General features: G+C 38.6%; 1 protein-coding gene across 1 annotated transcript in view; it reads right to left on the reverse strand.

Moving 5' to 3' along the window:
- Nucleotides 1-8117: 8117 nt before the first annotated feature.
- KCNK10 (potassium two pore domain channel subfamily K member 10) overlaps nucleotides 8118-15913 on the reverse strand; it is a 53329-nt gene continuing 45533 nt past the window's right edge. The window contains 3 exon segments of the mRNA XM_058852389.1: nucleotides 8118-8741; nucleotides 10587-10729; nucleotides 13831-14017. Coding sequence (XP_058708372.1) covers nucleotides 8118-8741; nucleotides 10587-10729; nucleotides 13831-14017 — 954 coding nt within the window.

Genomic DNA, 15913 nt, shown 5'->3' on the forward strand with positions numbered 1-15913 from the left:
TGTGGAATTTTTTGTGTCTCTTTTTCTAACCAGGTATTTATGCAAGGGGAAAGCAAGTTCTTCATATGAACAACCAACAGTCATCATATACCTTGGAATGTAATACAAACTTAATTTACTGCTTTATTCTTCCAAGTCATATAATTGTACTTAGAAGGATATAGTGGCACAGGTCCATTTAGCTAATTGCTTCAAGTCAAACCTATGGTGTCCATCCATCCTGTTTAAATTGGGTTCAGTAGTGACATTTACATTGCTCTGCTTCAGAAATGGTGCTGTCAAAAGAAAAACATCAGCACCTTGTGCCAGAATGAAGGGAAGGGATGGCCCAGAGGCAGTCTCCTATAGTGGGGAAAGTCTCCTGGGTGCCCCGTGGAAATGATCTAAAGCTTTGCTAGAAAGCAGTGACAACTCCCAAGACAAAAAATGTCCTGTGGAATCTCTGTGGGGTACTCCTTCCTGAACTATTCACTTTGAGTCTGTTACTTTATTATCGTATTTATTTATTATTTATTGTTTTTAAACAATTGCACTTATTTATTGTTTTTAAAGTAAATTTAAATTTTCTACCATGTAACAATTTGTTTCAAAAATAGTTGGTATTATGCAAAACAGCAGACTGTACTGAGAAAATAATTTTTCAACAAGAATCTTAGTGCAACCCCCAGCATCCTGCATACAGATTTTGGAGGGGAAAAAAATGTATTTTACAATCTGTCACACATCCACCCTTTGTTTTTTGCTGATTTGTTGGGTTTTCTTCTTCTTTTCTTTGTCTTTCTCAATCACCTCTCAGAACAGTGACTTGGGTCTGTTTGCTAAATAGGTCAATTTGCTGGAGGACTCCAGAAACTTAAGTACCACCTCTATATCCCAGGGAAGAGGTCACAAAATCAGAGAAAACAGCTGTAGCTTGATAAAGTCTGGACCTGGAAATCAAGTAAACAAGAACAATGTGCATAAACTAGAAAATGCAAATGACCATTTTTTGCATGAAAAATAAGAGCGATACAGAGTAGCTAAAGTAGGTCCAAATAAGAGACCCATGCTTACAAGGGAAGAGAGATAATTTTGGAGATGGAGATGGGCTTTGGAGAAGTGCATATTGACTCACACAGTTAGTACACAAGTAGCAAGAATCAGTATGGACTGAATAGCACAAACAGCATATAAAAAGTAGCATGAATAAGAGAGAGATTGTTCTGCTTAGTCCAGAGAAGGTTTTTTCTTTTTTTTTCTCAAAGTCAAGCAAAGGTTCAGCCATGAGGGGTATCTATATGCACTATGCAGAATTTTGAACCAGGATTCCTGCGGTTTTTATTACCCCGATTTGCTGACAAAAGGAACAATAGTTCAAGAATTTGCACCCTCTGAAAGTGGACTGGACCATGTTGCAATTTCCCAAGCTAAAGGAAAAACAAGACAGTGAGGGAATCTGAGGCCCAGCATAGAAAGTTGTCAAGACAGAAATATCAAAAAAGTTGCAAAAAGTCAAAAGAATTCACAAGTAAAAGACAACCTCAACCTTGTCTGTGCTTCCCAAGGTCAAAAACTTCACCTCATCTCTCCATCTATAACTTCTTCCAGTCATCCTGGCAAACAATTTCTATGTAAAAAAAATTAGAAATGAGACAGAGCCTCCTCAAAGCTCTGATTCTTTCTTCCTTGTTGGCTGGTCATTAAATGCAGAAATGGCTAAGTATGAGTAGAAGTATGGCTGGAAATTTGCATCTCTCTTTTGAAACCAGCCCAGCACCATGGCTTCCCAAATTAGACACCAGGAAATATGGGAATCTGGATCATCAACCAGGGAGAAAAGGTAGAAGGGGGAAAAACAAGCTCAAAGGTCCAGCAAAAGTGATATTACCAGCAATGCACGGTTTTCTAGAGATACACAAGAGGTTAATTACAGTTCTTCTCCCCTTGGTGGATGATAAGACAACAGAAAGAGAAAAAGAAAAAAAAACAGGAAAAGTGTTTTCATCTGGATGGTCTTTGTTGCAATCTTTTTTAATCTTTTAAAACATTACATCATAAAATAAAGACAATAGCAGCAAAACTTATCACGTTGGTACAAGCACATTCTGCTCTGCACCCCGGTAATGACATTTCTGAAATTTTAATTTTTCTGAGAATGCCTTTCTAAAGCACCATTGAATCTTACATAAAGAGTGAAAGAGGGACAGAGACAAGAAAGTAGATAGACTGTCCTTGTAAGTGGTTTTACTGATTATTTATAGTATAATTTGAAGTTGATCAGGAAAATATAGTAGAACAGCATCCCAAAAATGTTTTCATAAATTTTAAGAAACTTCTTTTTCAAACACAAAGCTGAAAATTACTAATATTAGTTTCTCAGTACTGTCCAAGGTCCAGATCAAGTTCTATTAGAACTTGAAAAAAAAATTACTTTAAAAGTACATTGATAAATTGCCCTGAATAAATTTAAATTGTTGGGAAGATATGATCTAGACACAAACTCTGCTTTTTTCTAATTAAAGTTACCATAAAAAGCAGCAACCCTGCTATTTCCTGGTGATGAGACTTAGCTCAGATATGACCTGTAACCAGAGAGGAGGGAGCACAAGAAGTTTGCATCTACCTGCATGGAGTGAGGAGGCATCACCAGTAAATCTGTGTGCAAGAACCAGTTTTGTGTGGCATGTGAAGGGTGTTAGCATGGGGCCATTCTTCATCTGGTTCCTGAGAACTCACCAGTGTGGTACATGAGGCTTGCCTTTAGAGTAACCTTCCCATTCCAGCATGATCCAGCTCACAGACTATGCACTGGCTACATCAGGACAACTGCAAATTAGCTTCTGCCACTGCTTCCTCAGTGATTTCAGCAGCACAAGTCAACAGAAGAGACTAACAATGTTATGAACTGCAGTTGCAGTGGCAGGAAGAAAAAATACGGTTGAGTTTAGCAATGGAATTAAGGAGGGTAACTGTTATTGATAGTAGAGGACATGGGGACCTTGGGAAAATTTCAGTAACTCAAAGGAATTTTCAGATCTACATTTTTTTTGGTGATTCATTTCAGCCAACCAGTTTCATACATTAATCTACAAGCCTTTATTTGTGTTCCACAGAGTTGTGTTGATTTGCCTTGTGTTTTCATTGATATTTAAATGCCCAGGGAACTGTTTCTGAAGCTGAGCTTATTTGTGTTTAGTATTGATATAATGCCGTTCCAGTAAGTATAAATTGCACAGTAGAGATGAGTTATAACAGCAGGTCTTTGCAATAAAAAGCTTAAAAATAACAAGCAAGTTTCACTTTACTGCATAGACTTACAGGGGCAGATTTTGGCCTAGATTAGACAAAACATAGCTCAGAACAAATAAATGTACAGGGAGGACTGAAACAATCCCCAGTCATCTCTCAAATTCATATCTGTTTAGTAGGACACTTCCTGCTCTAGGTTAGTACACAACGTACATAACATGATGCTTGGTCTTTACCTGTAATTTATTTCTAGTGGATGATGAGAAAAGTAAGAGTAGCAGACATTATGCAACCTGACAACACAAATAAACCCCTGAGAAAACCAAAGCTGGAAAACAAACAGCCCATGTACAGCATAAATACAAATACTTCAGAAAAATGAAGGGCTTTTAAGGACAAGGTTTCAATAACCTGAACTCAGACATAATTTTATTTATTATGGGTTAGAGATTTTTGCAGAAAGTCTCTGGCGTAGTCCATTAATGGCTTTGGAGGAAGCAGACTGGTACTAGAGACATCTTAAAGCCAGGCAGCAGAAGTTCGGGTGATTTATAATTTCATGGCCACAATCCAAATCAGATTCCATGAATATAAATAACTGGGGGGGGATTATTGTATTTTATTTAATATTATTTCTAGGATTTATTAGAAATAATGTTCCCTATTAAGTGGTAATGAAATTAAAAATCTTTTGAAAACCAGTATCTGCACAAGTTCAGCGATGCTTATGATGATTAATGGTTCAGAAGGATTCCCAAAGTGGCATAGCAGAATTGTCCTGCACAAGGCAGTGGCAAGTGGGACTGCAGAGCTGAAAGCTGCAGGGATACAGCAGCTGAGTCATCCTCAACGTGTGAGGGCTGCAGCTACAGAAAATCCATGTTGCTTTGTTCTTTCAGGTCCCAATTCCCATGTCAAGTCATGTTATGCTCAGGGCAAGATCGGAGAGTTAGAGCCAGTAACTCACCCTTTTGTCTGACTTCTTATTTTCTGGCTGATGGGAAAGGGCCTAATTTAGAAAAAGAAGTTTTGGATATGATTCAGACTACTTTTTCTAAAACTTTTCTATAATGGTGAAACAGCCTCACTAGAAATAACATGACAAGTTTTTTATAGGTGCTACTAAATGCCAGAGGATGAGAATTTTAGCCATAAAAACACTTGATGTTTGAGCTGAGATTCTCTCTTAAGCTGTTGCAGACAATTAAAACCAAGGGGTGCCCTTTAAAAGGGGAAAAGCAATTTAGCTCATTAAAATGTCATTTTAGGTGTCAAGATGTTTCTGTGTGGTTCACTATGAAATACACCATTTCCACTTCCCATATTATAATAAAAATTATGTATATTGAGGTATTTAATAGGGAATCATCTAGCAGAAAATATTTACTCCTGTCAGTCATAGCCTGGCAACTTTCTCAGCATGTTTCATAGGCACAGAAATGGAGAGGATTGAAAGAGAGAATTTTGCTTTCATATAAAAAGTCATCAAATTCTCTGCTCAGTATCTCACTGAGAGTTTATAGAGCATCACCTTTTGTCCCTGAACTATTATATCCCACACCAGGGGATGCTGAAGAAACAGCTGACAAAATGTCATCCAGGGGCTCCAGCATGGCATGGCCACACAGAAACTAGAATGACACATACACCATCACCTAGAATCTGTTCAGGGGACAGCCTGAGAACTCAGAAAGCTAAGATAAAAACTATGCCAGTGTCCTTCTCTTGCATAAGAGCAAACAGTTCTGAATTTGCCCAAAAGATTTTGCCTCTTCACTTCTCCATATTGACTAATGTTCTGTTATTGCCTGTTGTCCAACTCCCTGCTCACATGAACAATTCCTACTAGACAGACTTTACTTTCCCTGACCCTAATCAGAAGAAATGCCCTGGCTACGGCTAAACTTTATATTTCACATACAGAAAATGCATCTTCCATATTCTTACAGATGTTTGTGTGACTATGCAGAAATTTTCTATTGCAGGCAAGCATAACTTGTGAGAAGAACTCATCTGGAGATAACACTGCATGCATGATGTTGACCTTGGCATTTGGTAACCAAATTTTTGCAAACCAAATAATTTGCAAAACTGATTGTATTGCATGCTTTCAGAGACAGTTGAGATGCTTTTGGGTGTCAGATCCTTCATAGATGCAAAGCACAGGATGATGTAACAAGGAATTACTTCAATTCTCAGACCTAAATTGTACATCTCAGCACTTCTGAACCTTTTCTGGAATTCAAACACAAATCTAAATTGTAACTTTCACTCCTAACCTCCTACCAATAAAACACCAGATCTGAACAGCTGGTACATCCAGATACGCTTCATCCATCCTGGCATTATAGAATTAATGATGCTCCTGGATAAGACTTCAGAACATTTGCTCATATGTGGCACTCAAGGCCTGCCCAAAACCAGCAGTAACAGGCAGGCTAAAGAGCTCCAACTCTTGAGGAGACCTGCACCTTTCTGGTGTCTGCCTGGGGCTTCAGGAGGATAGGACCTGGGGATGGTCACAAGCCACCATCTGCATGTTTGTGAAGCCACGCACAGGGCTGCCTGGCACAAAAGTCTCCAGACGCCATGAGAGTCCTTGAGTTAAGTGGAACCTTCCCCCAGGACTGGGCTTACTGCCCTGCCTCTGGTAAGGTGAAGCCAGAGTGCAGCCCTGCACCTTAGGAGATTCATTGGTGAAGTAAATAGAATTCAATTTGTCTTGGATCTTACTGAGTTAGAGCAATCCCAAATGACCTGAAATTTTTCAAACATTGCTTTTTCATCTTTGATTTTCAGACAGATAATGAAATTAGAAAGATGGTAAGAGTCATTTCAAGAGAAGTGAACCAGCAGACAGAACAAACTAAAAACTTCTTTCCTCCTCTGCGTTAGTGGAATTTGGCTCATTCCTGCAAATCCAGCAGAGTCATTAGATATGCAAATATGTATACTCAAAATTTGCATTCACACTGCCATGCTTCCATTCATAGCCATGGCAATCTTGTATTCTGGTGTCCAGATTGATTTTGAGTTGTCTTACTGTGCATGAAATCTCAGAAAGTATCAGGGAATGATACATGCATTTTTGTGTATGTAGACATCGGCATGCAATTCCAAAAACCTGTGTCTGCATGACCTGTGGATGTCTGCATGATTGACTAGCTTTCAAGAGTCTCTGCAATCAATATCCATGCTTACCTTACCTACAAGCCTATAGTTTGAATTGCAAAAATATTTAGGATTTTGTGAAAGCTCAGGGAAAGCATTGCTGGTACAATCATGTGTATCTCATTCCCAGCATGCAAAATCTTCTATCTGCAATGGCCCACCCAGTAGCCCACAGGCTGACACTAAAAAGTTTAGTATGTTTTGCAATTCCCATTAATTATTTTGCAGCGTTTTCTTTGAAAATTTACTGTGAAGCCTAGACACAATTTTATTTTTCATATCTATATGCCCAGACAGCACAAAGGATCTTTTTTTAAATGCCCATAGTTTAGTTACATTTCACTTTAGTCTAGAAATGCAGAGAGCCCATGTTTAGTTTTCATCAATAAAAGGGATAGCAAATTTCCAACAGAGTACTTGAAAAGAAATAAACCAAATAATTCAAAATACTTGTTTAAAAAGTTACAAAATATGACAGCATTAATGGCACTTAAAGCTATAAGCACTTAAAAAATTACCACAATATTTTTTTCCGAAATTTCTTTTTTCTTTCTTTTTTTTTTTCTTTTTCTGAGATTATGACAGCAGCTTATGTCTAAATCAAACCCAAATGGGAGCACAGAGCCCTGAGATTCTATGGTAGCCCTGGCCCTCATTTGAATCACGTATATGCTCTTATGTCTATTTTTAAAAATTCAGATTCAGCTAGAGAACAGCAGTTTGCTGACATGCAAAAGCTATAGCTTCCCTTCTGTCCTTGTAGTCTTACAGCATTAAAATAGAAGGGGTTTTTTTCAGTGGTAGAAAATGTGAATGAGAAATTCTTTTAAAAAAAATTTAAAATGTTGGCCCACTGTTTTATACTTTTAGCCAAATATCATTAAATTGATGTTTCTCTTCTTTCAAACAACATGGCATGAGATGTTGTATTTTCTTCATATGCACTTTCTTGATGTGACTTTACATTTAATTTTCCTACATGAGAAAAAAATCCATGTTTCTTTTCTTTTTTTTTGTTTTTTTTCATTGCTTAAGATAAATACCCAAAGAGTTTTTTGTTTTGCTTTGCTTTTTACTTTTTTTTTTCTTTTTTTTTAATGAAAAGCGCAATCGTACCCTTACTTATGTCTGTGTTGATTTTCCAACCAGCACCCAGCTGCTGGCTGTGTCCATGGACATTCTTTTGGCATTTAGAAAGGTAATGCATCTGACTCAAATATAGGGGGGAAAAAAATCTAGCTTGGATCACGTGCCAAAACGTAAACTAAGCCTTACTGAAAGTTTCTAGTTCACTCCAATCATTTCTCCTCTTTTTAATCACCAGGGGAAGGCTTTATGGATGCACACTCCTTTATAAAGATACATTGTTTTTCATTCCTTTTGTAGGCTCTTCTTGCATAGCTGCCCTTTGTCTAATATCACACCATGGTAGGAGCCCTCTGGTGATACTGCCATGGTTCAATCCCTTCCTTTGTGTCTTGCCCTGGTAATCTTATACAGGCTGAAATTTCCATGTGCGTAGCTTTCTGTTGCCATTCTCCAGTGCTGTGTTCCTGATTTGTTTTGGCAGAGCAAGCTTGAGTCTTTATGGCACAGTGAAATATTCTTCGATGCTATATAATTCAGACTGAATAAGGAGTCTGTATAAGGCACGTGTCTCAATATATATGTATATAAAAACACCAACATTGTTAATTCAAGTCAAGCATCTTTTACATTTATCTTCTGTCTTAAAGTAACACTTTGTTTTTATTCTCCCTTTCTTTGGCTTCACTGGGAATCACTCCATTTTCCATGTCTGAGTGCTGCTGGATGCACTTGGTCAGAACTGCAGTGCTAGAAGTGTTCTTGGAATTATGCATCTTCTCTGTCCCCTCCTCCTTTTTTTCTTCATCCAAGGAATAGTTTCTGAAGGTCTCATAAATTTTATGCATATCCTCAGGCATGGTCTTTTTGAAATCTTTGTTTTTCCGTTTGGTCATCTTAGCAGACGATCCAAATTTGTTAATGATATTGTCCTCAGATGCCCCCTGCCCGTGCTTGTTGAGCTTATCTGACCCTTTAAGGCGCAGGTTGTTAGGCCTGTTGTTGATGCTTTCCTGAGAGGAGGCCTTGAAGCGTCCTGTTTCCAAGGTAGCAAAGACAGAGCGCTTCTCTGGAGAGAGCATGTCTAAGGAGTGGGCTCTCTGGTCCAGGCCCAGGCGCCTGCGCTCCATGCTCCGGATGGTGGCTGCCCTTTGAAGTTTGTCATGGATCTCCACGCTGAGCCGCCTCCGTGTCTCTCTGAACTCAGCTGTCACGTTTGCTTTCCACTCTGCTGCATGGGCTTTTATTTCTCCAACCTTTAAAACATTAAGAAAGAGAAATTAACTTTTTAAGAAAAAGGAAAATCTTTCCTGTAGAACACAGCACAAGTGCTTTCTTCTCTGGCATGAAACTGGGGAGTTGTCCCATCTCCACTGCATCCATCTGGACCCAAACTTCAGTAGCAAAGCGCTGACACTGGGCAAACTCTGAACACACCAACTGATGGCTTTTGTGGCATAGAACTCATCTGTCTGTGTCACTTTGACACTCCACACATTTCATAGCTGTGTTACATGATGGGACATGTTCATGCTAATCCATCCTTGATTAAGAACAAAATTCCTGACTCATAATGTCAGCAGTAGATGGTCAAGAGTGGGCAAAGTTAATCACTTACAGTTAAAGCAATACACTTCAGAACAGCACAACAAACAGTGCAGCAGTACAGGAATGTACAGAGTCACAGAATAGATAATGTTAAATACTCATTAGGTAATTTCAGGTGGTCTTCTAACTCCTCCAGAATGGGGTTCATTATGCGGGACAAATGTAGCTGTCTTTAATGGAGGTTTCCATTGCACAGCTGTCCAAATGCCACACTGTCAAGCCGTCTGGAGGAGTTTTGAACACACATTCTGTATGAGCATATACTTGAATGTCCTACTGTCTTTCTCTGTTTTACTCCTTTGCACTGCAGGCTGGAATAATGGCTAAGAATAAATCACCAAATGATGGCTGTATTCAATAAACATGCCTATAAACTTTCTCATAAAATGAGAAATTCATGATAAATGACCAAGCAATATTTCAGTTAAAACAGTTCTTTCTCAAGGTTTGTTTGATCTGTGTGCTCAAAGTTCAGCTTTGAGAAAGCTGCAAGAAAGCCATGGTCAATGGTTTGCTTGTGCTGCTGCAGCCTGAACTCAAATTTTTGCATCCAATAACCCACAAGGAGTCATCTTTTTTTCTGCAGGCCAGATGCACAGGTGTCCATTTAGCACTGTGGCAGAAGGCATCTTGCATCCATGTGGGAGACCAGATTCCCTGCTGTAGGTGCCTGATGATCAATGGAACAGCCACAATCTCTGCAGTCACCTTTATTAATGGAGATGCATGGGGGATGCACCAGGCCTTGGGTGGTACAGATGCCTTCAAAAATTAGAAACAGCACTACACACCTGCCAAATTTTGCCTGCTATTTTGTTAACCCTGCCAGGTAAGCTTTGCTCATAAAACAGGAGATTGCCTTAAAATTGGAAATATATATATATAACTAACATCCTCCACCACAGGCTTCAGCTCTAGAATCATGGCAATTGCCTTTCTATTTTCCACACTTTTTTGGGTGAAGCATTAGCAGTATCCTCTTTGAATCATGGAGGGCATGTTCTGAGTGAATTTAGTCATGCTCTCCTTGGTGCTGACTACTCAGTTTCTTCAATTTTTAAAAACAGAGTACACAGTAAGGGGCCTGAATTTAAACATCTATTCAGAACCATATTTTCTGCAGTAGAAAAAGACAGGGGAATCTCCTAATTTTTGAGGAATTTTTTAGTACAATTTCATAGCTAGCTTCAGAGTAAAGGCTGGCATCTCATTCCATAATTGCAATGCTGCTGATGTGTTCTGTGTATTTTTGAGTACTGATAGAGGTGTAACAACCTTGGTTGCTTCTGTTGCTTTTTCTCTTACTTTTATCTTCCTTTGTGAAGGAGCTAAAGGTCAGAGCTAACTGTACACCAAAGGCAGTCAGTGAAGTAAACAACAGGGCATATTGAACAATATTCATGCAGGGCAGCATTCTTAGTTAGATAAGCAGGATTCAGGCACTTAAATCCCTCTTGTAAAATGACAAACCACTGAGAAATTACTGATCATACCTCTTCTTGTGTCTTCTTGGACAGGACTCTTAACCAGTCTCCAATCATACTCAGGACAGCAGCAAAGTAGGCAAGGCCGACAAGGATCCAGAACCACACTAAGGGCTTATACCACTCCTTGTATTTGATGTCAGCATTTCCTCCTGAAATAACCATATATTTATGCTTACAAATCATGAGGTTCCAAAATTACTACAAAATATCTGCAATTCTGAAAAATGCCTTGAAGTATTTCTTAACTCTTGTCAACAGCACTGCAGTTCTGATAATGAGACAAGAAGCTGGTCAGATGAGAGGAACCCAGTCTGTTTTAATTTAAAAGTCTTCAAAACTACCTATTGTTCTGCTGCTATCTGACCTGCCAGAACATCCAGTAAACACTTTCCTTTGTATTGCTCATATGCTGAAGCAGCTCTGAAATTCTACTTTAATACTACTTGCAACAGCACAAATACATGTCCAAGAAAAAGGTTTCATACAGCTAGTCTTCCTTATTCTGAACTGCCTGCAACCTCACAGTCGAGAAAATTTACTGATCAAGCCGCTTGTGTTGTAGAGTTTCCAGACTTTTTTGGGTTTAGCTGCAGGACTGAGAGACCTGTGTGCAGAAAAAAGAAATGTAGCTTTGTCTTCTAAATCAGGATATCTGACAGGAAGCCATGCATTAGTCCTGAAAATAAGGCTATGCAGTCTGATTGGGTATCATTCAGGGAAGTCACTCTGGCCTGACTTCATAAGAGATGTGGATCAAACCAAGCAACAAATATACTATATTGTTCTTTATGCAAGCATTTGGATGAGCTGGCAAAACAAGAAGTGAGCCATTTGGCAAACTTATGGACTACAAAGTAAGTAGCAGCCAGATTGCTGGTTACTACAGAGTAAAATAAAGAAATTTTTAAAAGAGAAAGCAAAGACAACCTCACTTTTTAGACTCTCAGTCACATCACGGTGTTATGTGCACTGCAAGAAGGAGAGCCAGTAAGAGGCAGGGACAGCCCTGAGTGGAAGAGAATGAGCAGCAAAGAGTCTGAAGAGTCCCATGGGCACTGCTATATCCCTCAATGCAAGTGAACATTACCTTGGTGGTAGCTGTGTAAACCCCTGCCCGAAAAGCAAGCCTACTAGGAGACTGAGGCAGAGGTCTGCATATTTCCTGGACTCCAGCCTTGCTTAGAAAGAGCTAGACACCTATCCCTCTGTATGACTGCAGAGAGATTTTAGGGTTTTTCCCTATTAAAATCACCAGACAACACAGTTCAGCATTTTCCCTTTTGCTTCTCGCAATCTGAGACACCTCTATGACTCTTTAATTTTATCAAGATTCAATATGAGTGTAGCTACAGCCTTTGAACACCCCCGTGGAAGGTCAGACATTTGAGAATTGGCAGGAACCCAAATATAGGTTTTGATGTTAATCTCTCCCCATAGACTGCATGAATCACACTCTTTTTTTCCAGTCTTTAAGAGTCTGAAACAATGGGAGGTAGGGACTGCTGTTGCTATGGTAGAAGAAGTCTCTTCTGATCATACATGTCCCTGAGGAAGCTCACTAGGAAACAGATTGTCTACATCTATCTTGCAGAGTAATCAGGTGACTGAGAAAGCATGAGACCACTTTTTTCAGCCTATCAGATACTCTGTTTTTTCTGGCTCCATGCACGATTTTATTTCCAACTGTAGTACAAAAACCTTCCAGTTTCCCAAGAGCTGGGATTTGTTTTAGGTAGAATAAGCCAGCATAGCTCCGCTGACGCTGTTTCAACCATTAAGATATAGTATTTTTGATTTGCTGTTGAAGGAACAGAGATACTGAGAGATTAAAGTAGCAGAAAATAAAAGGGGCAGAAAATCTCTCTCAAAACCAGCAATAAACCCCAGATCTCCTGGTGATCACCTGCCTTAAACTCTTATCATGAAAATGCCTCTGAAGTTGCCTTATTCAGGATCTTCCACATGATTTTTGAGAAATCCTGCTTGTTAGTAGCCACCCAGCTGTGGATTATATTCTCCTAATCATGTGAATATACAACAATTTAATATTCAGAGCTTTTTTACAATCACATTATTAAACAATACTGAAATGTGCTATTATTAAGAAAAACATTGTAAATTATTTTTTATTTCCCACTGTGATACCTCAAAGAATATCAGTGAATCCCTTTACACTAAGTGGTTAAAATGGAGCAAGCTCACACAATGGCTTCTGTAGCTAAATGCTCATAAAACTTTCTTTTTTATATCTGGGTATTTCTTTGTTCGATGACTTTTTTTCCTCAATAATTCATGTCTTCTATGCCAGTATGTCATAAAAAAGGAGGACAAATCTTCTTTACAAAAGAGACTTGTCTACTGTTCTTCAACAAAGAAAGTTTTGTAGCTTTATTTGATGTTTTTAACTCATTCTGTTCATAGGTATGAAGAAGAACAATATGACTGTTTTTAACACAGGCAACTTAATACCTTTAATTAGGACCACTAACATGAATGAGAACTAGAGGTCAGGCACTGATGGGATAAAATCCACTTATTTTAACCACCTTTTTTGTTAGCAAAGCAGTTGTGTGGAAAAAAAAATATACCTCTCACCTCCCCAGCCAACTATCTCAATTCTCTCTTTGGAAATCGTATATGAATAGATATTTATAGTTCCAGCTCGTACTGTATTAATCTCCTCCAAGCACTGAGATACATACCCCATTAATCCTTCTCTCCTACAAGAGTTTTTCTTAACAGGGCAACTGCAATGTCAAAATTTCTGCCAAGGTTAGGAAACAGAATGCAGGTTTTGAAATGCTGCATCTCCTGTAGCAGCAGCTCACTACTGCATCTGACCAGGGACTTCTACAGACCTATGGCTCAGTCGTCCCTTTTAAGACCTTCCTCCATTCATCATTTGACTTGCCCCTGCAGTCATCCTCAGACTGAGCAGTAATAATACATACCTTTAATTCAATGGGAAAGTAATTTTATTGTTACATAATTCATTGAATGATAAAGGATAATCAGGACTTTCCAGGCTCCCGTTATCTACACTGCTGAAGGCACACAATCTACAGATGGCAAGGCACCTAGACCTTAAATCAGCCTGATGTTGTACTGCACAGTAATCCCAACAGAAACACCTGGCATCGTTTCACTGGAATATAACACACTGTGCAGAGCCTCCTCTCTATACCAGAAAACAAATTCTGAGAGCCAAGGTCCTTGTGCACCTTGAGAACCTTGGCTCAAAGCTGCTCACCTGCTACAAAGTCACCGAAGCCAACAGTGGTCAGGGTAACAACTACAAAGTAAATGGACTCCAAGGCTGTCCATCCCTCGATGTATTTGAAGATAAAGGCAGGAATGGTCACAAAGACAATGCAGCCTGCTAGGATGAAGGCGATGGTGGAGATCACCCGGATCTTTGTTTGACTCACTTGTTTATTCTAGAAAAAGAAAATAACAGGAAGAAAAATGTTTGAGCAGATTTCTGGAACTGTATTCTTTGTGAATGACACACTGATTATGCTGATTTCACCTGGCATGTCCTTTTCTGCCTTTTTTGAGCTGGTTGGGTGAAATACAACCCTCTCTCCCTGTTAATGAGAGTCCTGCCCAGGTAACAGTACACCTCCATGTGTGGCCCCAGTTTATCATGGTTCCCATTTTCCGTGCACTAGGAAGTGACTAATCTACCACAAACACCACCTGGAAAAACATTCCTGAGCTTCAGAAAGGTATCAATATGCTCCATATCAGGTTCAATGCTTAAGAAAAAGTGCACATTCACACATCCATGCAAGTATGTGTACACCCACATTGCCTCACCAGCAACAAGCGTTCAACAAAGAGGACCAAGATTAAAATGAAAATAAACCCCTTTTCCCCCACTGAAAAGTTGCAATTTTATGTAGAAATAATTAATGTTTTGGATTTTCTAGACCCAGGATTTCCAGCTTTCATTCACAAATATAAAGGTTAAATCTCCTTTTTAAAAATAGCTGTATTATTGGTTTACTCCAGAAAATAAAAAAAAGGATTTATGTCAAATACCAAAGAGCCCGAAATAAAATTATCTATGTAAATCCACATTGGAAAGCTCTTGAACAAAGAGTATATCTTACTGGCTTCTATAAACTGAATTCAAATCTAGTCAGTGTAATTGTAATATTTTACACTACTAAATCATATAAACTCTCAATACATTTAATATATACTTAGATTTTGCTTCTATTAATATTGATGCAAGACTGGATTAACACAATTTACTCTGGCAGATTTATTTCAGATTTTCTCTGCTGTGAATAAACTCAACATCCAATAAAGTTTCATGAGAAACCTGTAAATTACTAGAAACCTTACTGTGGATTAATTTCAGTACCAGTGTAAATTCTGTATTTACCCTGGAAAAGCAATGTGGAGGTCACTGTAAGGCATATTTCCAAATTAGTTTTCCAAATCAAGCATCTCCCTTAACCCAAAAATGAGATCTCATTTCAGATTAAGGCATTTCCTAGACAGGAAATAAGATCTCAGAAGTTATCTTTGTAATATACAGAAGGGATATTGCCTGAACTGGTTAATATCTAACCAGCTTGGGAGCAATACTGTGCTTCCCCTAAAATGGGAGCATTTCCTTTAGAGGTGCAGTGTCAGACCCTCGTTAAGTACTCTGCTGATCAGGGATGCATACAGAAGCAGGTAACATAAAATACCATGTTGCATAGATACTTTTAGTTCTAAAACTGTTTAAGATGATCCCTACACTTAATATTTTATTTGTGTGTGCATGCAGTATTTTCTGTGTCTGGATGAATAGAAATCATTCCATAAGATTAGTAATATAATGCCAAATATAAGACATGGAAGAAACTGCCAAGTAGCAAGAGGAAAAGCAAACCAAAAATATAAAATCGGAATTAATTCCTTATTGCCTCTTTTTCCAAAGAGCCATTTTGAGTATTTTGCTAGAACACCAAAGGACAATCTATCTTCTTTAAGAAGTATGAACACACATTCACAATGGCAGAACTTCAGACTTATTGAAAGGAAAGTGAAAGGAAAAGAACAGATCACATGGATGTTACATATCCTACATTGTCACCCTTGCTTTTTGTCGTTGAGAATGAGGATTTAATCAAATTGACATTTATTTTCTAGTTTGACCAAGGCAACTTGTTTACTTCTACTAAATGCTTCAGTTTCCTGAAGTTATGCATAGTAATTGTCTCTCCAGTCCCCACATAACAAAAATTAAAATGCATTTCAATGAGTCAGAATTGTCTCATGAGAGAGACAGGAACAAAAATAATTGCCTTAAAATCAGTAAAAAATGTTCAGAA

Source organism: Poecile atricapillus, chromosome 1, assembly GCF_030490865.1.
Source record: "Poecile atricapillus isolate bPoeAtr1 chromosome 1, bPoeAtr1.hap1, whole genome shotgun sequence".
Taxonomy (NCBI): domain Eukaryota; kingdom Metazoa; phylum Chordata; class Aves; order Passeriformes; family Paridae; genus Poecile; species Poecile atricapillus.